Genomic DNA, 25,296 nt, shown 5'->3' on the forward strand with positions numbered 1-25,296 from the left:
TGTGCAATCAATAGGAGGTTGAGACATTCCATTCAGGCACGCACGTCACCACGAACAGGCCTCCTTAGCTTCAAGGAGGGCTCTGCCAACTCCAACAGCGCGACATCCAGGCTAGAGGACACCGGATTAGTGTCGATGGTGAATCTCCGCCACTAAGCCCAAATACCATCAAAGCGCTCACTCCTATCTTTGCACCTCGCCACCCACTCCTCCGCCTCCCTGATATCATCCACCTTCTGTAGCCATTCTTTTAAGGTAGGAACCTGTGGACGCTTCCAATAGAGAGGTACAAGCCTTTTAGCGGCATTTAATAGATGAGGAAGGGCGCTTTTTTTGTAATGGCTTAGAGGGAGGGTGGGGAGGTGCAAGAGGAAATGTTCAGGGGAGAACGGGATCTCAATCTGCAGGGCATTTTTAATGGTAGTCTGTACTTCCATCCAGAAAGGCCTAATTACTGGGCATTCCCACCATACATGAAGAAGGGTGCCTTTCTGACCACAACCTCGCCAGCAGCGGTCAGAAACCGAGGGGTAGATACGTGCTATGACAGCTGGTACACGGTACCAGCGGGTTAGAAGCTTGTAGTTAGTTTCCTGCGTTCTAGACTCTATGGAGCTAGAGTGTGTTAGTTTATATATGTGTAGACGTTGTTCTGGCGTGAACTCCACCCCTAGGTCTCGTTCCCATTCCCTTATGAAAGCCGGCTTACTAGCGGTGGAAACCGAGCCCAGTAGCCTGTATAGCTCAGAAATCAAATGGGGAGTTGGCTCTTCTTCTATGAAAAGACTTTCTAGTGTGGTGATAGCGTCTAGCCCTCTCATCGGGGTCCCCTCTGTTGCAATAAAGTGTTGGAGTTGCTGGTGCCTCCACCAGTCCATAGGGAATCTGCCGTGGCTATTCCGCAAGACGTCTAGGGGTATCAGCTTGCCCTTATCCACGAATTTGCTGTAACTGTAATTGCCGTCTGTAACCCAAGTACCGGAAAAGGTCCTCTGCTCCCCAGGAGGGAACCACCTATATCCCCCCAGAGGTGCGAATGGGGAGCCCGGGGGCACCAAGGCATACAGGGCATTTGTGCGATCCCAGACCCGCAGAATGTGAGTGGTTAGCGGTGAAGACGTCTGTGAGAGTCCTCTGTGTTCACGGGGTAGCCAGGGTGCGTATGACAAGTCCCGGCCTTAACTTTACTGTTTTGATATTTTTTAATTCATGAAACCATTTTTTTTCCCCAAAAAAAAAAGCGTTTGAAAAATTATGGTGCAAATACCGTGCAAGATAAAAAGTTGCAATAACCGCCATTTTATTCCCTAGGGCAGGGATATGCAATTAGCGGACCTCCAGCTGTTGCAAAACTACAAGTCCCATCATGCCTCTGCCTCTGGATGTCATGCTTGTGGCTGTCAGAGTCTTGCTATGCCTCATGGGACTTGTAGTTCTGCAACAACTGGAGGTCCGTTAATTGCATATCCCTGCCCTAGGGTGTCTGCTAAAAAAACATATATAATGTTTGGGGGTTCTGAGTAATTTTCTAGCAAAAAAAATGATGATTTTTACATGTAGGAGAGAAGTGCCAGAATAGGCCCGGTATTGAAGCGGACACATTTTAGCCCAGGTTATTTTAACACGCATTTTGGTGTGGTTTTTAACGCACATTTTGGCACTTCTTGTAGCATGTAGTTTGACATTTTGTTAACGAGCATTTTGATTCACTTTTTGTGTGTATTTTGGCAAACAGCACATTTGCTAGCTACTTTTGGGGTGCCAGTAACAATTAATGGCAGCGCAAGCATATCATGCATTTTGCATGTGTTTCCGGAATGCACACAAAAACACAGGTAAAAAATTAGCCAAAATACATGTTAAAAAAGCTCCAAAATGCACACAAAAATGTGCTAAAATGCGTTTTAAAAAACAAGCCAAAATGTGTGTTGAAAAAAGGAGCAAAAAGTGCATCAAAAACCGTACCAAAATGCACACCAAAAAGGCCCAAAAAGCCAAATTGAACATTTTTTGGGCATGGAGCGACATGCATTTTTTCAATGCGCATTTTGGCACATTGGTTGTGTATCTGTCAAATGACAAAATGTGTGGCAAAATGCATGTCTGTTAACTGCATTTGGGGCATATAAAACACATTATCTATATATATATCTATATATAGATATATATATATCTATCTATCTATCTATCTATCTATCTATCTATCTATCTATCTATCTATCTATCTATCTATCTATCTATCTATCTATCTATCTATCTATCTATCTATCTATCTATCTATATATATACACACACACACATAAACATATATAGTTATTGTTTATATCAATCTTTAAGCTTGCTGTTGCTGATATTCCTTCCTCACATTACAGCAGCTTCTCACCCAGATTCTCCAGCGCTGAGCTGGAGAATCTGGGACAGAGATATTTCACAGAGATGGCCAGTGAGATCTTCAGCTCTCTCCTTCATAAACTGGTCATCTGTGTAAAAGTGAATGACAGAAGGGTGTGTCCTGTGATGAGGAGTGAAGAACATGTTCTCCACTCCTCATCTCAGCTTCATAAACTGGCACACCTGAGAGATCGGTTGTGATCATCAGGATCTTGTCTCTTCTCTGTTTGATAAACGTACATCTCTGTGTGCCACACAGAGCATAGAGAAGAGAAAGAACAGCAAGGAATTGTCTGAGGATTTGGGCACAAAAATTCCTAATGTTCCTGTGTCCATTGTGCGCAACATTGTCAGGAAGTTTACAGCCCCTGGCACTGTAGCTAATCTCCCTGGATGTGGACAAAAGAGAAAAATTGATCAAAGATTGCAACAAAGGATTGTTCGAATGGTGGATAAAGAACCTCAATCAACTTCCAGGTAAATTCATGCTGACCTTCAGGCATAGGGTACAACTGTGTCAGCTCCCACTATATACAAGAACATATTTGGGGGCACACCCTACAATTCATGATGGTGCTCTCTCAACCATGGGAGCTGAACTCCTCTATGTGGGAGAACTGAAGGGGATGCAACCTATGTATTGGTGGCCACTAAATAAGAGGTAATGAGGAGGGGGAGGGGTGCTCCAGCCCAAAAAACCTGGTCAGGGTCTATTACGATATACAAGAACATATTTGGGGGGCACACTCTACAATGCGTTTAAATTCATGATGGTGCTGCTATAAGACCTACAAACGGTACAAAATATTTTACAGCGCACACATACAAGAATGACATTTCCTGCAAGGCTAGTTAAAAACACCTGAACATATTCAAAAAATACGGGGGTTTGGTCACACTATATGGTCATATAGTGCTAAGCCCACTTACTGCGACAAAGTACCCCGAATTAGTGGGTCCTACTCTAGTAATAGAATGGAAGATCCTTTGTCTCAACCATGGGAGCTGTTCTTGTATATTGTAATAGACCCTGACCAGGTTTTTTGGGCTGGGGCACCCCTCCCCCTCCTCATTACCTCTTATTTAGTGGCCACCAGTGTATAGGATGTATCCCCTTCAGTTCTCCCACATAGAGGAGTTTAGCTCCCATGGTTGAGACAAAGGATCTTCCATTCTATTACTAGAGTAGGACCCACTAATTCGGGGTACTTTGTCGCAGTAAGTGGGCTTAGCACTATATGACCATATAGTGTGACCAAACCCCCGTATTTTTTTAATATGTTCAGGTGTTTTTAACTAGCCTTGCAGGAAATGTCATTCTTGTATGTGTGTAAAATATTTTGTAGCTGCCACTATATGTCACCCTCTGAATGAAAAGGGATACTATGGTAGAAGACACAGGAGGACCCCACTGCTGGCACAGAAACATAAAAAAGCCAGATTGGAGTTTGCCAAAATTTACCTGAGGAAGCCAAAATCCTTTTGAGGAGATTGTACTGTGGACAGACGAAACAAAATTACAGCTTTTTGGTAAAGCCCATCATTCTACTATTTTCAGAAAAAGAAATGAGGCCTTTAACCTGGAAGAGCGAAAGAAGAGTGGTCCAAAATTCCAGTAGAGACGTGTAGAAACGCATTGATGGTTACAGGAAGCGATTGATTTCAGTTATTTTTCCCAAGGGGTGTGCTACCAAATATTTTGACGGCGCCAATAATTTTGTCCAGTCCATTTTTGGAGTTTTGCGTGGCATGTGGCAGATTTGGATTTTTGTTTCTACTTAATAAATAAGCATGAGAATGCCTAAACATTTGTAATTGCAACAATTTTCTGGGCGAAGTGGTGCATTATCTGACAGAAATTCTGAGAGGCCTTTAATTTTCGCCATGACTGTATTCTAAGCAGAACTTCACTCTCTCATTAACATTGACTATTTTTAATCCTTATGCTACTAGCATTGGTAGACAGAAATGCAGGGGGTGCCAATATTTTTGGCCATGACTGTACATATATCCTACAGGCAGTGAATCCCATCTTTGCTCTCAGCACTTAGGGAGAGAATTGATATGATTTTAGCTCACTCCACAACAGTGATAGGGACCCTGTCTGGGAGCCTTGATAATTTCTGTTTGTTTGAGTAAGGGGTCTGCATTTGGGATGATGATAAAGAAAGTGTAAAGTTTCATAGTCTTGGCACTCCTACTAGCATATCTTAAATTCGTTTTTTATACTGTTCAATACTTTGAAGGTCAGTAATGGAAGCCATATTTGACAGTTCTATTTCTTCATGTGCTTTATTTCTTTGCAGCAATACATGTATCCTAATGATAGAGTCTTTTTAAAGAATAACATAGGAAAAACTTTGCTGAAAAAAATAAACTGTTTTTACTATTATTTCAGTGATCCTAAACTTACATCATATGGGAATGAATGGATATATTTTTCATTTGACCTAAAAGAAATACCATATAACATCATTATTAAAACCTGTTTACAAATGAAGCCTGCAGCTGCTGTTAGCAGACTTCATTCATACAGCAGCTACTGCTAATATATACAGAACATACATAAAATAATAGTAAAATGTGAAATATTCCAAAACTCTCCTAATCACCCAAAGGAACTATTATTGTGTCATCAAGCCAGTTCAATATGACAAAAAAAAAATAAAGACAATATTATATTCTATGAGAATAAAGTCCACGAATGAAAACAGTTAAATATGTTGCCAGACCCTGTGAAGATTTGCATGTGTGTTCTTCCATTTAAAGAAGTCTCAGAGCAAGTAAAGAAAAATGTCAGGGTGGAGCTTGATGGCGTAATTTCATGTTTTACTATTGCATCGGTTCTTTATATATTGCCATATATAGTTGCGCGGCACTATTTGATTCATTCTTAAGGTTGATGTGGGAACTGGGAAGCACAGCACAGTGTGAGCAGCAACTTTTAACAAATTGGGTTATTTATGGTTTTATTTTAGCTGTTTAGTACTCATTGTGCTGCGCAGAGATTATTATTTTTTAATGCATGAAGTTATATTTCTATAGGCTATTTTTCACAAATGCTAAAATTGCAGGTCTTGCACTGGTTGAAGAATAGCATTCATCATACAACTTGAATTCTGCCAAAGTATATTGAAGCAGATACCAGGAGGGAGATGAATAGATGATTTCAAAATATTTGTCACTTATTTGCAAGTTTCTGAGGAATACAGAATTTGGCTGATAGCCTGACTGTAGCATCCACTTTGTAAACCTGTTGTCAGCATAGGCCCTTTCTTCACAATAAACACAATGGGCTTAATTTACTAAAACTGGAGAGTGAAAAATCTGGTGCAGCTGTGCATGGTAGCCAATCAGCTTCTAACTTCAGCTTGTTCAATTAAGCTTTAACAAAAAAAGAATCTGAAAGCTGATTGGTTTCTATGCAGAGCTGCACTAGATTTTGCACTCTCCAGTTTTAGTAATTCGACTTCCCCAATGTCACTACTCTCATGTCAACAACTAGAGTTATATAACCATAGAATAAGTACTTTTATTTACTGGAAAGGAGGTTGCATAGTTCAAGGCATTTTAAAATATTTTTGTGTTGTCTTCCTGTTGTATTTTGTATCATTTTAATTGGTTTATTCCATTTTGTTCAGCTAGATATCCTTTCTCATTTATAAATATAACAACAAATTGAATTCAATGAATCCAATAAAACTCAAAACAACATTTATTGTTAACACTAATGTAATAACAGCTTCTGAAGAGCACTGGGTAAATAGAAGCCATTATAGGTTACATTTCCCTGGCGCTGGAATTCTGGAAAATGCATCTGCATTTTTATTTTTGGATACATGGACATGAAGTGAGGCAAGATTCCACTCCTTCCCAAGGTTATAGCAGAGTTTGTATCATTAGTTTAATTGAACGCAACAAAGAAAGCAGATATAGAGTAAAAAAGTGTAAGCTATTCTTTGGGGTCAATTAACCTCCCTGGCGGTATGATTATTTCGGATTTTAGGTGCTGAAAGCGGTACAATTATTTTGCATGGAAATTTGGCGTTTTATATTGTAAGCCTGTAATTCTTAACAATAACACACTTAAATCTGTCCAAACAAGAGTCTAGTAGATATCCCGGGTATGATGAAGTTTGAAACACAAAAACATAAATTATAATATAATAAATAAATATAAATAATTTAAAAAAATAATAATATAATAATAATAAAATACATTTCCCCACGATTCACTATCGCTCAATTCTGCAAATGTTCTAATTTACTATCGCTGTTTTCTAGCTGGTCTAAAGCCACTTTTGACGTAAAGGGACACTTTTTGGTTGCTATGGACAATCTCCAGTTTCCAGGCAGAAAGAACAGTATATATAACATAAAACTGCATGCAGGGCATGGGCCAAAGCACTGGGGACAAAAGGAATGTGAAATAATTTCATACAGTACTGTAATCTGTAAGATTACAGTACTGTATGTGTTATGGTTTGTACATTTTTTTGAATTTGCCACCAGGCTCCACCCCCGTGCGTCGCAACGCTCGCAGGGAACGGAGCCTGGCACAGAGAGGCTTCGGAGGAGACAGAGCCCGCAGACACAGCGGGGGACATCGCAGGATCCTGGGGACAAGGTAAGTAAAGCCACACCAGCATCCTGCAATGTAATCCTGAGTGTGGCTCAGAGTTACCGCTAATGGGACTGAAATTTAACCCCGATCCACACTCGGGAATACCGTCAGGAAGGCTACCTAAAGGCAAATAGACTGTGCACTCTGCAAGTTCAGTTGCTCCAGAGCCTAGCTTGTAAAATTGCACAGTCTACTTGACTGATTAACACTTGCTAGAATGGAACCTACAGAGTAAACAATAATAATAAAAATATTAATAATTATAAAGTATTGACAAATCCCAGAGCCAGAGTGATGTAATCCCTCTCCTGGGGTGGATTGTTTGACTTAAAAGTATTATAAACTTTCCTACTCACACCTTGTGTTTTTTTCCTGCATAAGATGCGCATTGATCATGTAGTTTCAGGGTTTCAGTGGTTGCCCTGTACATGCTAGACATGTGCGATTAGTTTCATACGAATTGGAAATTCGTACATTCGTGAGGATCCGAAATACGAATTTTTATGCATACGAATTTTGTACGAAATACGAAATTTCATTTATGAACTTAGGATAAATTTATCATAACGAACTTTCGTTATTGTTACGAAAAGTTAACGAACCTAAAAGTTAAAAACCCCAGGAAGTCAGCACAGCTCAGGGATGGTGGGAGCCCCTGATAACGATAAATTTATCATAACGAACTTTCATTATTGTTACGAAAACTTAACGAACCTAAAAGCTAAAAACCCAGAAAGTCAGCACAACGAACTTTCGTTATTGTTACGAAAAGTTTATGAACCTAACGAAAATTCGTATTTCGCACGAATCCAAAGTGAATTTCAGACATGAATTACGTATTATGAATTAATTATAATACGAAATGGAACGAAACTAAGCAAATTTATTGACGGCGCACATGTCTAGTACATGCAACATCTTTACATTGCAGTGTAATAAGTCTCAGTTTTTGTTCAAACACAGGCATGTGGCATGGCCCTGCACATTTTAATGCATGACCTCTGTCTGTAGTGTAAGACCTATAATTTCCTGTGAAGAAATTACATATATCTCTGTTACTGGGTCTCTTAGTCTAGTTCTCAGTAGGTGAGAGCTACACATTAATTAGATCTGATACAGACACAATGGGCAGAGCAAATAACTAGACATGTGCATTAGTTTTCGTCCGAATGCATTTTCGTCCGAATTTCAGGTATTTTCGTTATTGCTTTAACAAACGATAACGAAAGTGCAGAATACGAAAACCGAAAGATCCAACATAAACAAATGCTTTATTTTCGTTTTAGTTGCGACAACAGTTCGATATAGATAGGAGATTCGACATGATGCTGACAATAACAATCTGTGTCCATCGAACCTGTGGTTGAATGTGCCTAACCTTAACTCTATTAGTCCAAGATTATTCTACATAGAGAGAAAAGATTCGACATAGAGAGAAAAGATTCGACATAGAGAGAAAAGATCGCTGCTGGAATTGGGTAGAGGAAGTAAAATAAAAATAATGATGATGATGAATGTTATTGGCCAATTGTAACCAAAGAGGAGGAGCAGTAAAATAGCTAGAACTAAGTACACACGTACAGCCAACTTACTTTCACCTACGATTTGCTAGCAGAGAGACACACGCACTGAATCACTTCAAATAACAGTCAATCTTAGCTGGTCCGTTTGTCAGAGAACCTGAATTATTTAGCAATTAAGCATAAGCACAGCAGCAGAACAATAGTGAAGCAAGCTACAGTTCAACTTAACTTTTTCATAATAATCTGCTGCTATTGTGTTAGTGTTGTGAACTAGATAGTGATACTAGTGTTGTTAGTATTGTGATAGCCTCAGAGGCTGCCCGTGTTGTGGGGGGGGGGGATTTATTATTATAGATTCTATATTATAATAACCATATCAATATCTGACACAACGTTGGATGCCGCGTCCGCCATTGCACGTGGAGATTGAGAAACGAATGTGAAAGTTGGCTGACTGTTGGGGTAGAGTAGACCATTCAACATGAACAACGAAGATTCGACAAGGCAACGAAAAACATACAAACGTCGAATCTTTGGCTTATGGTGTCTGTCGAAAGTTCTAAGATTCCAAGGAGCAGCTAAACTGTACGACGCTGCAATCGTACATTTCCGGTCAAATGCATCCGCCCATAGGCTATAGAAAAATTCTAATGTTGGTTGACTAGTAAAATAATTAATAAATATAATTATTACTAGTCATACAACATTAGAATTCTACTACAGCTAGCTTATAGGCTGAAAATTCGACCGGAAATTCGACTGTACACATACAGTTTAGCTGCTCCGTCGAATCTTCTTTGAACATTTGACAGACACCATAAGCCTTCAATGACAGATTCGTCCTTAATTAATTTGGATTTTCAGACGAATGCAATTTTTAACGAAAAACGAAATAAATAAAAATGAATTTCGGGAGTAACTAAATAAATTTATATTTCGGACGAAAACGAAATTCGGAAACAAAATATTTCAGTGTGCACATGTCTACAAATAAGGTCACCATGTAGTTTTTCAAATAATTTGAACTCCCACATTTGTGATGAAATACAGATTAAATGTCGAGTCACGCATTGGACACTGTGTAACCTGGAACAAGAAGTTGTCTTTTACCTTTAGTGAATAGGGATATGCTAGCTGCAGCAATATATGAACACAGGGGGATTGATCAGCCATGACCCTACAAAGAGTGCATGTGATCAGCAAAGGGCCAATCAGCACTGTCCAGACAGAGGGTCAGGGTCCTGCATCCTAATAGGATAGCCAATGCAGTATGAAAACTCCTCCTACAAGCTTTAACCAGGCACTGATAGAAGTCGCAAGACTTCAATTTACTGCTGATGAGAAAAGGTATTTAGCAGTTTTATATTTACTAAAACTATTGCATTTCCATGTTCTTTGTACTGTGGGAGACCAGATATAGTGAATTCAGGGTCCTGGGTTAGTAGCAATTTAATACTATATGGTTGACGATAACTTATCATAACCCTACCTCTGTGAATTCTCATGTTAGACTGATGTTATCTTGAGATGCTTTTTTTTTCTGATACACTGTATACCAGTTGAATACCACTTGACATATATGTTTATCTGACCTTGTGTATAACGTCCTTCTCTATAAAATCTCTGGATGTTCTATATTTATATATTTTTGGAACAAAACGTACATTAAAAAAATGAAAATAAAATGAAAACATATCAATGTGTACAATGCCTTTAAGTCTTCCTCTAACTTGGTAGTTATGCTTGTATTATAGCCTTCCTCAAAACTGACCCCCCAAGTTACTTCTGTCAACATATATCACTAGATAGGTTGTTGGCAGCCAATAGATGGCCCTCCCTATGAGGATCTCTGTTCACATAACCTGTGTCTGGCAAATAGATTTGCTAACCATTCACTATAAAGCGTAACCAAACTTCAACCCCTTCTAGTGAATACCACTATTCAAACTTTAGTGCTGTGCATTTTGTGGCACATGTCCTGTATGCACAGTTTTGGCACTATCCTTAACATCAGTAATGAAATGTATTAGAGAACTCCTCTCATTGTCCCAGGGGATGTGTTTAAACTTGTAAGGGGATTGGATCAGAACTGAGGTCGCAACCTTTTATTTTGAACCAATGATTATTTAAAGCAGTAGTCTATTTATCTCGTATCTCATATTAAAATGTGCATTGCTTGTATAACATACTCTCACTAGGACAATATTACCTGACATAAATCTATGACTATTTTTACTGCTTTTGAAATGCAGTCCTAGATCAGGCTTCCTTTTGACATAGATGGTGCATGGTAATTGTACAAAAAAATGTGCCAAAATGTATCACTAGCCTGTATAAACATTAATATGACAGATATCAATAAATAAATATAGACATTGTTCACGCTTAGTACTAATGCTGTCAATCAGCAGAATAAAGTAGATGTGCATTTATGGTCAGCTGAAGTTATCATTTTTCTAATATCTACTGGCATTGTAGACATGCATTATCTTCTGCTGTAGCATGACCCCACTATAAATGACTACCACTCAGGGCAAAAGTCACAGTTCTCTATTAAGTCTAAAGGAGCTCACTCAGTATGGTTGATTTACTAAAGTCAAATAGACTGTACACTTTGCAAGGGAAGTTGCACTTTGCAAGGGAATTATGCCTAGAGCTTCATGAATGAGGTAGAGCTCCTCTGACTTCTATCACCCAGTCACGTGCAAGCAAAAATGCTGTTTTTGTTTATTTTCCTTGCACACGATAGGGTATTTTTTGCAATCTGCAATTTCACCACATTCACTAAGCTCTGGGGAACATTCCCTTGTAAAGTTCAGCTTCCCTTGCAAAGTTAACAGCCTATTTGCCTTTAGTAAATCAACCTCAATGATTCTGCATGGGCTCATAAACCAAAGTTTGAGGTGATAGAGAATTTGTTCTATGCATCTTCCATACAAATAAATATATCCACATTAAAAGTTATTACACGTAAAATAAACAAGAAGGGGGGGGGGGGAGCTGGTGAGAGGTGGGTGAAGGTGATGTCTCAGTCCCAATTAGTATTTATACAACAACAATCTTATTCCCACAGGACTTTTAATAAGTCACACCTAAAACATATGTAAAAAATGTAAGAAAAATGTATTGACATATATTTAAAAGCAACACATAGTACATAAATTGATATTCAAAAATACATGTAAGATACTAAAAGTATACTAAGATACTAAATATGGTTCAAATAAAGAAACCTTAAACATGGAACCTAAAAGGTCATATTAATATCCAATATTAATAATGTAATTTTTCTTACATTTATTAAACCTAAACGTTTTCCACAACAAACTTTTTCTGATCCAGCCTATTTTTTTCTTCTAGCTAGTAGCTGCCATTGTATTTATCAGTTTTGGTGTGGTAGCATCGTTCTGCTGTGCTATAGTTGATGGCGTGATTGCGGCACGACATATTGTGAGTATTTGTTCATGATAATGCTTTTAAACTCTTTCTAGTTTTACATTATGCAAAAGGACAAACACACTTGAAATAGATGCTGTCATATACTGTATAGTCAGCCAACTACATCATTTCTACATATATTGGTTATTGATGAATGGGTTTGAGTATTGGGAAATTACTTCCTGTATACAGCAAACTTCAGTTCATTATTCCACCGCAAAAAACGGCGGATATACAGTGCATCCAGAAAGTATTCACAGCTCTTCAATTTTTTCACATTTTGTTATGTTACAGCCTTATTCCAAAATGGATTGAATTCATTATTTTCCTCAAAATTCTACAAACAATACCCCATAACATCAACATGAAAGAAGTTTGTTTAAAATCTATGCAAATTTATTAAAAATAAAAAATGAAAAAATCCCATGTACATAAGTATTCACAGCCTTTGCTCAATACTTTGTTGAAACACCTTTTGCACCAATTACAGCCTTAAGTCTTTTTGAGTATGACGCTACAAGCTTTGCACACCTATTTTTGGGCAGTTTCTCCCATTCTTCTTTGCAGGACCTCTCAAGCTCCATCAGGTTGGATGGGGAGCGTCGGTGCACAGCCATTTTTAGATCTCTCCAGAGATGTTCAATCGGGTTCAAGTCTGGGCTTTGGCTGGGCCACTCAAGGACATTCATAGAGTTGTCCTGCAGACACTCCTTTGTTCTCTTGGCTGTGTGCTTAGGGTTATTTTTTGCTGTTGGAAGATGAACCTTCACCCTAGTCTCAGGTCCAGAGTGCTCTGGATCAGGTTTTCATCAAGGATGTCTTTGTACATTGCTGCATTCATCTTTCCCTCAATCCTGACTAGTCTCCCAGTTCCTGCCACTGAAAAACATCCCCAAAGCATGATGCTGCCACCACCATGCTTCACTATAGGGATGGTATTAGCTAGGTGATGAGCGGTGCCTGGTTTCCTCCAGACATGACGCTTGCCATTCAGACCAAAAAGTTCAACATTTGTTTTATCAAACCTGAGAATTTTGTTTTTAATGGTCTGAGAGTCCTTCTGTTGCCTTTTGGCAAACTCCAGACGGCTGTCATGTGCCTTTTACTGAGGAGCGGCTTCCGTCTAGTCACTCTAGACTACAGGCCTAATTGGTGGAGTGCTGCAGAGATCGTTGTTCTTCCGGAATGTTCTCCTCTCTCCTCAGAGAAATGCTGGAGCTCTGTCAGAGTGATCATCAGGTTCTTGGTTACTTCCCTTCTCCCCTGATTGCTCAATTTGGCCGGGCAGCTCGCTCTTGGAAGAGTCCTGGTGGTTACAAACTTCTTCCATTTACAGATGATGAAGGCCACTGTGCTCATTGGGACCTTCAATGTTGCAGAAATTTTTCTGCACCCTCCCCCAGATCTGTGCCTCAATACAATCCTGTCTCAGAGGTCTACAGAAAATTCCTTGGACTTCATGGCTTGGCTTGTGCTCTGACATGCAATGTTAACTGTGGGACCTTATATAGACATGTGTGTGCCTTTCCAAATCATATCCAATCAACTGAATTTACCACAGGTGGACTCCAATCAAGTAGAAAGGATGATCAGTTGAAACAGGATGCACCTGAGCTGAATTTTGAGTGTCATGACAAAGGCTGTAAATACTTAAGTACATGTGATTTTTTTTTTCATTTTTTTTTAATAAATTTGCAAAGATTTCAAACAAACTTCTTTCATGTTGTCATTATGGGATATTGTTTGTAGAATTTTGAGGAAAATAATGAATTTAATCCATTTTGGAATACAGCTGTAAAATAACAAAATGTGGAAAAAGTAAAGCGCTGTGAATACTTTCCGGATGCACTGTATAACTATATCAGCTAAATAATCCAATAATGTTGGTAACTGGGATGTAAAGTTTTTTTTTTTTAACTATATTTTCTTTCTTTATTACAATCAGCGCTAAAGAAATAAAATGTTTATTTTTTTTAATATTAATGTCAGATTAATATGAAATATTGCATAGAAATTGTATTGTATGTGTTTTTTTTTTTTTGTTTTTTAATTCAGCAGGCATGGGAAGCTTTAGGACTCCTTTTCATATTTCTCTCCTTACTGTTGCTGTACAAAGCCTTGCCACTAAAACCCGACTTCTCAGATTCTTTTTGACTCATTGCTTTGATGGGCAGCCTCACTGACCAATAGAAATATGCAAGAGGCAAGAAGGGGCAGGGAAATTACAGAGCAATTATCAAAGCTGGCCATTCAGCTATTATTTATGTCTATGTTCCGTTACAGATTTTTTGTCTCTTCCTGTCTGATGACAGTAAATAAGGAGAAAAATTTCTAACTAGAATTGGGCAGCACAGTGGCTAAGTGATTAGAACTGCTGCTTGGCAGAAATATGGTCCTCAGTTTAAACCTCAGCCAAGACACTAACTGCATGAAGTTTGCATGTTCTCCCTGTGCTTACATGGTTTTCTCTGTGTACTCCAGGTTTCACCCATACACCAAAGACATGCTGGTAGGTCAGTTGGCCTTAGTATTTGTATGCATATATGGAAAGGTCCTTAGATTGTAAGCTGCTTGAGGGCAGGAACTAATATGAATGTGCAATATGCAAAGTACTGAGTAAATTGTGCTATATAAATATGTGTAATAAATAAGACTAAAAGTTATGTTTTGGCCATACATCCACTTTAACCACTTCAGCCCCGGAAGATTTTTCCCCCTTCCTGACCAGAGCACTTTTTGCGATTCGGCACTGCGTCGCTTTAACTGACAGTTGTGCGGTCGTGCGACGTCCCAAACGAAATTGACGTCCTTTTTTTCCCAAAAATAGAGCTTTCTTTTGGTGGTATTTGATCGCCTCTTCGGTTTTTATTTTTTGTGCTATAAACAAAAAAAGAGCGGCAATTTTTTTAAAAAAAGCAATATTTTTTACTTTTTGCTATAATAAATATCCCCAAAAATATATAAAAAAAAATCAATTTTTTTCCTCAGTTTAGGCCGATATGTATTCTTCTGCATATTTTTGGTCAAAAATCATCACAATAAGCGTATATTGATTGGTTTGCGCAAAATTTATAGCGTCTACAAAATAAGGGATAAATTTATAGCATTTTTATTATTCATTTTTTTATTAGTAATGGCAGCGATCTGCGATTTTTATTAGGACTGCGACATTATGGCGGACAGATCGGACACTTTTGACACTATTTCAATACATTGTTTACTGTGTAAATGACACTGGCAGTGAAGGGGTTAACCACTAGGGGGCAGTGAAGGGGTTAAGTGTGCATAGGGAGTGATTCTAACTGTGGGGGGAGGGGCTACACCTCACATGACAGAGATCACTGCTCCCGATGACAGGGAGCTGTGATCTCTGTCATATCGCCAGGCAGAACGGGGAAATGCCTTGTTTACAAAAGCATCTCCCCATTCTACCCCTTCAGTGACACGATCGCGGGCACCCGGCAGACACCGAGTCCACGGGACCCGTGGTCACAGTCACGGAGACTGCAGCGGCACGCGCGCGCCCATAGCACCGCTTGTACGCCCTTTTGCCCACCAGTGCCATTCTGCCGACGTAAATCGGCGTGCGCTGGTCGCAAGTGGTTAAATTGTAACTCCACCTTTGTTGAGAAAAACACAGTGGAGGAGATTTACTAAAACTGGTGCACACAGAACCTGGAGAAGCTGTTCTAGATTCTTTTGTCAAAGCCTAATTGAGCAAGCTGCCCCCCTGTCAGAACACAAAGGCACAGCGGGAGAGATTGCTCAACTAACATCGCTTAGTTGGTACAGCGATCTCTCAGTTTTTTAATTCAACCCGGCGGGAGTGAATGTGACAATCAACAAACATTCACAGGTGGTTAACCATATCCTGTAATTTAACACACATGCACTGGAAAGACTTTTTAAATAAGCCTGTTTGTCTTTACCTAGTGGCTTAGTGCTTGAACATCACTCAGAAACCCCATACCTTTTTTATTTATTTATTTTACATCACAGTAAAGATACATCACCTCGAGTGCTACGCTGTCAGCGTTTCCACCAGTCACAGGTGCCATCTTCTCCTGGTCTTCCTTCTGGGTTCAGACTATTCAGCCACTTGATGACCAAGCTGTGAACACTTCTGCTCATGTGCACAGGAGTCACATCGTCACAGCACAAAGTTGTGCCTTAAATGTATGCTGAGCTGCACATGCGTGGCTAAGGGTACTTTAATGCTTATAGGCAGAGAGGAGCACTTAAAACTGAAGAGATTAATAGGATCTCTTAAGTTCCACTTTAACATTTACTATCTAAAAATTTTCTTTTCAGACTTTATCATTTCTATAAATTTACATTTTAATTGTATTTTTACCTGTATGTATTGTATTTCATTTAAATTGTCCATGTTGGTTAGCCTTCATTAAGGCCTGGCCCCTGAAACACTTTAGCATATTATTTTCTAAGGAAAACTTTCAGATTGGCTAGATCTTTTGGTGTGGTGCTCTTCACCTAGCTTTTCTGAGTGATAAAACCTGACAGAGGTTCTTACCCTTCCCCATGTCAGCCAAAAAAAACATTTTTGTTTTTACCTGGTATCTACCATTCCAGAAAATAAAATGAATGTGTTGAGTTTTCAGAAAAGAGATTTTCTAACTTCTAAGGTCTCAGTCCACTGTGTTAGCTGCTGCTTATTGAAATATTCTAATTGAATACTGAAGTATAAGTCTTTCCCTCTGAATCAAGGATTGGGTAGTGACTTAGGCAATCTGCTCTAATTAGAACATGGAGAAATGGCCGCTGACAGGACATCAAAAGTCAGACTTGTCACTGATTGTGGTGTTGGTGGCAATCTTCTTAATGGACGCCATGGCTCCAACAGCCTGCAGAAATTGTGGATCTCTTCTCTCTTTTAGTAGCCCTGACCCAGTGTATTCCGTTTTACTTCATTTACCCATATATGTCCAGCTAAAACAGGGACATATTTAAAGCGGAGCTCCAGGTTCTGCTTTAAGGCCTCCTCACCTGCTCCTGATGATGAAGCAATGGTACTTTTTAGGAGTGGGGAGGGGGGGGTTGGAGACGGTACCTGATTCTGACAGGTTCTGACAGGTACCCAGCGCCTAGGCAATCAGCAGTGGAAGTTTGTGCCCGTCTGAGACCCGGGCACATTATTCAGACTCGCCGGTGGCTCACTGTGCCTCCGTGGCCGTGTCCCGAGTTTGGGTCCGCTTACTCCGCTATAATATCTGCTCCTGCTGCTTCCTTATCTACCCCCTGCACTGTCAGTTTCAGCGGCGCTCCTCCGTCAGCTCAGTGTGCTGCAGAGCTGGCTGCAGACGGGACACAGAGGCGGAGCCTCCATGTTGCCGGGTGCTCTCCTCTGGCTGGCTGCAGAAGGGACAAGGAGGTAGGGTTGAAGGTGGAGCCCTTCCCATTCCCTGCTGCTCTGTTGAAAATTGTGCAGAGATTGCGCTGGGAGACTAGTTTGTAAAGTAAGTTCTTGCCAACGTTTTCTCACCCCTCCCCCCATACACCATATATATATATACAGTCCTCACCACTCCCCCCCCCCACCATACACTATCTATATATACAGTTCTGCCGCCCCCCACCCCCATATACCATCCATCCATCTAGTTCTCTCTCTCCTCATACACCATCCATATACACAGTTCTCCACCCCCCTATATACCATCCATATACACAGTTCTCCACCCCCCTATATACCATCCATATACACAGCTCTCTCTCCCCCTATATACCATCCATATACACAGTTCTCCACCCCCCTATATACCATCCATATACACAGTTCTCCACCCCCCTATATACCATCCATATACACAGCTCTCTCTCCCCCTATATACCATCCATATACACAGTTCTCACCCCCCCCATATACCATCCATATACACAGTTCTCACCCTCCCTATATACCATCCATATAAACATTTCTCACCCCCTCATATACCATCCATATACACAGTTCTTACCCCCCCATATACCATCCATATACACCCCCCCCACATATACAGGTACAGGTTGAACTTTACACACGCCTGCACTATATACACTACATTGTACATTACACACGCCTGCACTATATACACTATATTGTACATTACACATGCCTGCACTATATACACTATATTGTACATTATACACTCCTGCACTATATACACTATATTTGTACATTACACACACCTGCACGATATACACTATATTGTACATTACACATTCCTGCACTATATACACTATATTGTACATTACACACACCTGCACTATATACACAATATTGTACATTACACACTAAATATACACTATATTGTACATTACACATGCCTGCACTATATACACTATATTGTGCATTATACACTCCTGCACTATATAAACTATATTGTACTTTACACACTACATATACACTATATTGTACATTACACGCGCCTGCACTATATACACTATATTGTACATTACACACCTGCACGATATACACTATATTGTACATTACACACACCTGCACTATATTGTACGTTACACACACCTGCACTATATGCAATTGGCTACACCCACTGTTCACCGCTGCGCGTGCCACATTACTACTCCCCTAGGGCACACAGAGGTGTCCCAGGTATTTTATAATCTCATAGTGTATGCTACAAAAAAAATGCCAAGCCCCGCTGAAGTGTTTGGGTTTGGCTCGAAGAAAAGGTGGCAAGCCTAGACAGACGTCAGGAGGGGAGAATGGCTGGGTTGAGTGCATTGCTGTATCATGGAACAGGCGAGTGGTTGTTTATTAAAAGTCAGCAGCTACAGTTTTGTAGCTGTTGACTTTTAAATTTTACACAGGAGACTGGAGCTCCTCTTTAAAGAACAAATGGGTTTCACAATTTACTGTTCTGATAAAAAAAAACAAAAAAAAAAAACAAAAAAAAACTGGTTTAGATAAAATACCTTTCTTATTACCTCCCTGGCAGCTGCCTTTACATCAGTATTCTTTCATTTGTCTCTTATCTCTTTAATTCACACTTCAATGTTACTCTGAGATAGAGAACATAAATATGAAAGGGCTTTAGTGCATTTGTTGGCATTCTATTATAGATAAAGTTCTTGTATGACTATAACATAATAAATCTGTTTCTTCTATTGCTCTTTCTATTGGACACACACTAATGTGCATATGTAAAATTCTACATAAAGGAAATAAATGACAATGCATTCAGTACTTATACAAAAAGATTAAAGCTAATGTTAGATGTTCAATTTGACGTACCACTTTCCTAGGATATAGTAACTAAATCCAAGAAACCAAGATGGGGCTTTTGAGGTACAAATCATGTATACCAATTGTCCTGGTTGTTAAGATACTTGATTAATATCCATTAAAATGTATTCAATATAACATATAACACCTCTGCCTATCATTCATCAATTATATATATATATATATATATATATATATATATATATATATATATATATATATATATATATATATATATAATTATTTATAATATTATTATTATTATTATTATTTTATTATTTTAAATTTATTATACACACGCACTTCATCAGCAATATCTATCTAAAGTCATTCAAAACAACAATAGTGCCACACTGTCCCTACATCCAAGTGTCTCCTATATATTATATTCAATAAACATTTTAAATAGATGACAGTTGTGAAAAAACAGAGATTAATAAAAATGAAGTGAAAAATAAACTTGCAAAGTAAAAGTCCTCCAGTGTACTGCTTCAGTGCCTAGTAGAACACAAGTCCATCAGTGCATATCCTTTGTGAATTTTCAATATTGGTTAATCCACGCGATAGAGCTCCACATATAATCAAAGTGCCACCACTCTTGTGCTCCTCCCCAGTGGTATTATACTCACCTCAGGAAGTGTGACCCCACAACTAACTTTGGTCAATCAGCGCTAGTGAGTCACCCCTGGGCTCAATTGAAAAGTAATCTCTAGGCTCCTGTGCTGATCCTTAGGTCAGTCTCCTCCCTACATGTAGATGGAAAACAAACTACATAGTGCTTATAATGTTTAAAACCACATATTTTAATAAAAGGTCAAGAGAGGTACTCACAATTGTATGGTGCTTCCAGCTCACCAATCTCTAACATAAAGTCAGTTATTAACACCAGATAAAGCTGCACAGCTGTTGTCTGTCAGCGACTCCTCGTGAGGCTGCCACTGCCTACACTGTCCTCTCCCCTCCCCTATGCATGTCAACACAGGGATCACGTGATCCTTGTGTCGACACGCATAGTGGAGGGGAGAGGAGTCCTCAGGTCCCTCTTTGCTGCTACTGGCCCCTTTCTCCTATCGAGTGCCCCCACAGTCAGCAGATTCTTATGGGGGCACTGGAGCCGAGTCACAGCTCAGTGTGTCCATTCAGACATGGAGACCTGACCCAGCCCCGCCCCTCTCTCTCCCCTGATTGGCTGACTGAATTTGATTGACAGCAACAGGAGCCAATGGTGCAGCTGCTGTGTCTCAGCCAATCAGGAGGAGTGTCTCAGATGGCTTAGACATTCATGGACATCGTTGGAGAGAGATGGGGTTCAGGTAAATTATGGGGTGCTGGGGAGGCTGCTACACACAAAATGTTTTTTATCTTAATGCATACAACGTCTGCCTTTACATCTTCTTTAATGGCAGATCACATTCCAGTCTTCCCTCTTCAGAGCACTAAACCAGGGATGGGATAGGTGGCGCAGCAATTAGGGATGGTTAATGTTAAAGACTCTCCCACTGTGCTGTATTAATCCTCCTCTCCTCCATTTAAGGACCATATAAGACCATATAGGACAAAGGAAATCTCCATAGTGCACCAATTCTGTAAAAACTGTGATTTATTGAACAGTAGTAACTTACATTTGCAGTAAAAGACAAACAGCATCGATAAATTTGGAGCTTCCAGTCTCAACCACGACTAGAAGTGACGTCACAGAGGGAGGGGCTGGGTGACGTCACTTACGCTCGTGGCTGAGACCGGAAGCTCAAGTACATGCTGATGTTAAGTGCAATATACATTTTTTTATAACTGTGAGAATTTGGTTTTCCACATTTTAATACTGTGTTATTGTATGTCTCTACAATAATGTGTTTTTTCTACAACAGTGCTTCCTAACTTGGTTTCATTAGTAGTTACTACTGTTACCTGAGATTATTTTTTATGACTGGTTCACCACTGGTTTATTAAAACATTTAATTTTATGCCTGTTGTATTTTGCTTTTCAAAAATATCCTGGGCGCTGGACTATATGTGTTGTTCTTGTTATGATCTGTTTCTACCAGTTACGGTTTGTCTGGCTGCACGGGTTATTTTTGATGGTCTCCCCTCTCTACATTGTGTATGGGCTGTATGAAATATACATATTATACATGTTATATAGCACAGGTGTTGTTTTAAACTCTCCGGGTGGTCTACCACTGGCGCTGGGTTATTACTCTGTGTCATTCTCTGTATCTATCACTTCAATGGGTGGGAATCTGTGTGCTGCCATGAGATGCACCAGGAAAGGAAAAGTACTAAAGGTGAATATACAATTTTCCTTTTTCCTGTCGCATCATGGCTGCACACACTGGGATAAAATTAGCCAGCCAGGTGGGTGCTAGGAACTATGTTCTATTAACAAGAGTTGTCAACTGAGCAGGATCCATTTTATAACGTTATATGAACGTGTTCCTGGAGGACCATGTTGCAGCTTTACATATTTTTTCTGGAGATACTTTACCATATGCTGCCCAGGAGGTTGCCACTGCCCTGGTAGAGTGAGCCTTCAAGCCCTCAGGTGTTGAGTCACTGTATCGAATAAGCCTTCTTGATGGTTTTAACCAGCCATGAGGCTATCGTGCGTGGTGGAGCCACTTGACCTTTCCTGAAGCCGTGAGAGACAACTAGGAGATTGCCATTTTCCTGAATGAGTTAGTAGCCGAAAGATACGATGAAATGTTACCCTTGACGGCTAAAGGATGTGGTTCACCCTTGACCATAAGTAAGGCTGGTAGACTTATTTTTTAGTTGAAGTGAAATGAAGCGGCTACTTTAGGTATGAAATGAGGATGTCAGAGCCATTCTCTCTGGGTAGAAAATCAGGTATTCCCTTATCAATAGTGCTTGCATTTCAGATACTCTTTTTGCTGAAGTTATAGCAATGAGCAAAGTCACTTTTAAGGTTCAGTCCCATAAGTATATAGACTCAAAAAGGGTGAAAAGGAGTGTGTTAATGCTTCTAATGCCGCGTACACACAGTCAGACTTGGCGACGGGACAAGCTCCGTCGGCATTTCTGACTGAAAAATTTAGAGCATGTTCTCTATCTAAGTCCGTCGGAAATGCCGACAGAAAAAGTCAGATGGGGCATAAACACGGTCAGATTATCCAACCAAAAGCTCCCATCGGAGAGATCCTTTGCTGGAAATGCTGGATTCCTGGGAGGTTTTATCGTTAAGCAAGCTCTTAGGAATCATATGACAAGGGGATCTAATGGCTTGTACACACGACCGGTTTTGCCGTCGGAATAAACTCTGAAGATTTTTCCGACGGAATTCCGCTCAAGCTGTCTTGCATACACACGGTCACACCAAATCCTGACCGTGAAGAACACAGTGACATACAACATGTACGATGGGACAACATGTACGACGTCTCGTACTTGCTTCAGGGCATGCGTCATTTTTGGTACGTCGGAAGAGCATAGAGACGAGCGGTTTTCCCAATAGGAATTTGTTCCGTCGGAAAAATATAGAACATGTTCTCTATCTAAGTCCGTCTGAATTTTCTACATTAAAAGTCCGATGGGGCATACACACGGTCGGAATGTACGATGAAAAGCTCTCATCGGACTTTTTCTGTCGGAAATTCCGACCGTGTGTACGGGGCATAAGACCCATTTAAATCCTGTCATGGCAGATGAGGCTGAGACTAGCACTTTAACCGCTTTAAAGGGGGTTGTAAACCCTCCTGGTTTTTCACCTTAATGCATTCTATGCATTAGGGTGAAAAACCTTCTATAGTGCAGTAACCACCCTAGACCCCCCCTTTTACTTACCTGAGCCTGGTCCAGTGCCGAGAATGAGCACACCAGCTCCAGCCAGTGTCTCGAGTCCTGATTGGATAGATTGATAGCAGCGCAGCCATTGGCTCCTGCTGCTGTCAATCAAATCCATTGACGTGGGAGCCGGGGGGCGGGGCCGAGTCCTGCTGTCTGTGTCAATAAACGTAGATGCAGGACACGGGAGCGCGCCCGCATGAGTGCCCTGAGGGAGAGCACTTCTCCAACGGGGCACTCGAGAAGAGAAGGAGCGCCGCTGAGGGACCCCAGAAGAGGAGCATTGGGACCACTCTGTGCAAAACCAACTGCACAGAGGAGGTAAGTATGACATTTTTGTTATTTAAAAAAACAACAAAAAAACAAAGGTTTAGTTATCCTTTAAGACCAGACGCAGTCATTATACTGGGGCAGGTTGGCTTTGCAGGGCGAAACGCCGCAGGTGTGCGTTGGCCGCTTTGACAGAGATAGGGGGCGTGATGCCAGAGCCGATGCGCGTGACCGGCGGCCACGATGTCCACTGGCCACCCACGATCGCTCCACAGAGAGCCAGAATGGGGATCAGTCAATGTAAACAAACAGAGATCTCCATTCTGACAGGGGAGGAGAGACATATCTGCTGTTCCTAGTGATTAGGTACAGCGACCTCTCTCCTCCTCCAGTCAGTCCCATCCCCCCACAGTTAGAAACACCTCCCAGGGAACACATTTAACCCCTTGATCGCCCCCTAGTGTTAACCCCTTTCCTGCCAGTGACATTTACACAGTGATCAGTGCATTTTTATAGCACTGATCGCTGTATAAATGTCAACGGTTCCAAAAATGTGTCAAAAGTGTCCGATCTGTCCACTGCAATGTCTCAGATTGCCGCCATTACTAGTAAAAAAAATAAATAAATCTATCCCCTATTTTGTAGACGCTGTAACTTTTGCACAAACCAATCAATATATGCTTATTGCAATTTTTTTACCAAAAATATGTTGAAGAATACATATTGGCCTAAACTGATGAAGACATTTTTGAATAAAAACCGCAGAAGTGATGAAATACCAACAAAAGAAAGCTCTATTTGTGGGGAAAAAAAGGACATCAATTTTGTTTGGGCGCAATTGTCAGTTAAAGCGACGCAGTGCCATATCGCAAAAAATGGCCTGGTCATTAAGGGGGCAAATCCTTTCCAGTCCTTAAGTGGTTGAGGGTCCAGACCTGATTGGAGAAATTCAAGAATTTGAGATACTTCAGGAGGCGATGGATCCCAAGATCCGTTTGCTGTTGAGCAAATAAAGTACATTTTTGACACACTCTTTTGTAATTGTTGTTGGAAGTGGTCTTTCTTGCTTGTAGTAGAGTATCTATGACCTTTTGCGAACATCCTTGTTCTAGAAGCCTATTCCTTTCAATCTCCATGCCATCAGGTGTAATCTCTCTGGTGCTGGGTGAGGAAATTGGCCCTGAGAGAGTAGATCCAGTATTACTGGAAGAGGCAATGGATCCTCTGTGCTTATTTGAAGAAGGCTTTGTGAACCACAATCTTCTTGGTCGGAAGGAGCTTACTGCTATCAACATGGATGTTGATATTCTGAGTCTGGATAGAAATTTTGTGATCAGAAGTATTGGGGGGAAAATGTAACCCAGCTGAAAATTCCAAGGGTGGTGTAAACAGTCTTTCCCTTCTGCTGTTGGAAAGGCAGCTCTTGCTAGATATTTTGGACATTTGGCACTAGATAGATATCGGGAAAACCCAGGTCTATGTTAGGAGAGAGAAGGCTTGATGATTCAGAGACCATTTGTTGATTGATAGAAAATTCCTGCTCAGATCATCGGCCCATTGGTTCTGAGCTGCTGGAGTGTAAATGGCTCTCAGATCTGCTAGGTTTATCTGAGCCCAATCAAAAATAGGTCGTACTTCTCTCATGAGTGTGTGACTCCTGGTGCCTCCCTGTCTTTGGATGTAAGCCACTGCCACCTTGTTGTCCAAGTATAGCAATACATGTTTCCCCCTCAGGGATGAGCTGAATGCTTGGAGAGCTTGAAAGGCAACTCTGAGCTCTAGTATGTCCAAGACCATGCCCTGTAACTGGAATCACCAATGTCCCTGGGCTGCTAGGTCCTAATAGTGGGATCTCCATCCCTCCAGGCTGGCATCCAACGTGACCACTTCCTGTTATGGAGAAATAATATGCCAATATACTTTGAGGTTGTGAACAAGAGTCCACCACCATTTAGATTGCTTCACTATTCTGTTGATGAAGATCGGTTGAAGCATCAATGCTCCAT

General features: G+C 40.4%; 1 protein-coding gene across 1 annotated transcript in view; it reads left to right on the forward strand.

Annotated features, from left to right (window-relative positions):
- TMEM255B (transmembrane protein 255B) overlaps positions 1-25,296 on the forward strand; it is a 120,776-nt gene that overhangs the window by 31,420 nt on the left and 64,060 nt on the right. The window contains exon 4 of the mRNA XM_073614726.1: positions 11,899-11,988. Coding sequence (XP_073470827.1) covers positions 11,899-11,988 — 90 coding nt within the window. The remainder of the gene's footprint in view (positions 1-11,898; positions 11,989-25,296) is intronic.

The sequence above is a fragment of the Aquarana catesbeiana genome, linkage group LG02, assembly GCF_042186555.1.
Source record: "Aquarana catesbeiana isolate 2022-GZ linkage group LG02, ASM4218655v1, whole genome shotgun sequence".
In the NCBI taxonomy this organism is placed as follows: Eukaryota; Metazoa; Chordata; class Amphibia; order Anura; family Ranidae; genus Aquarana; species Aquarana catesbeiana.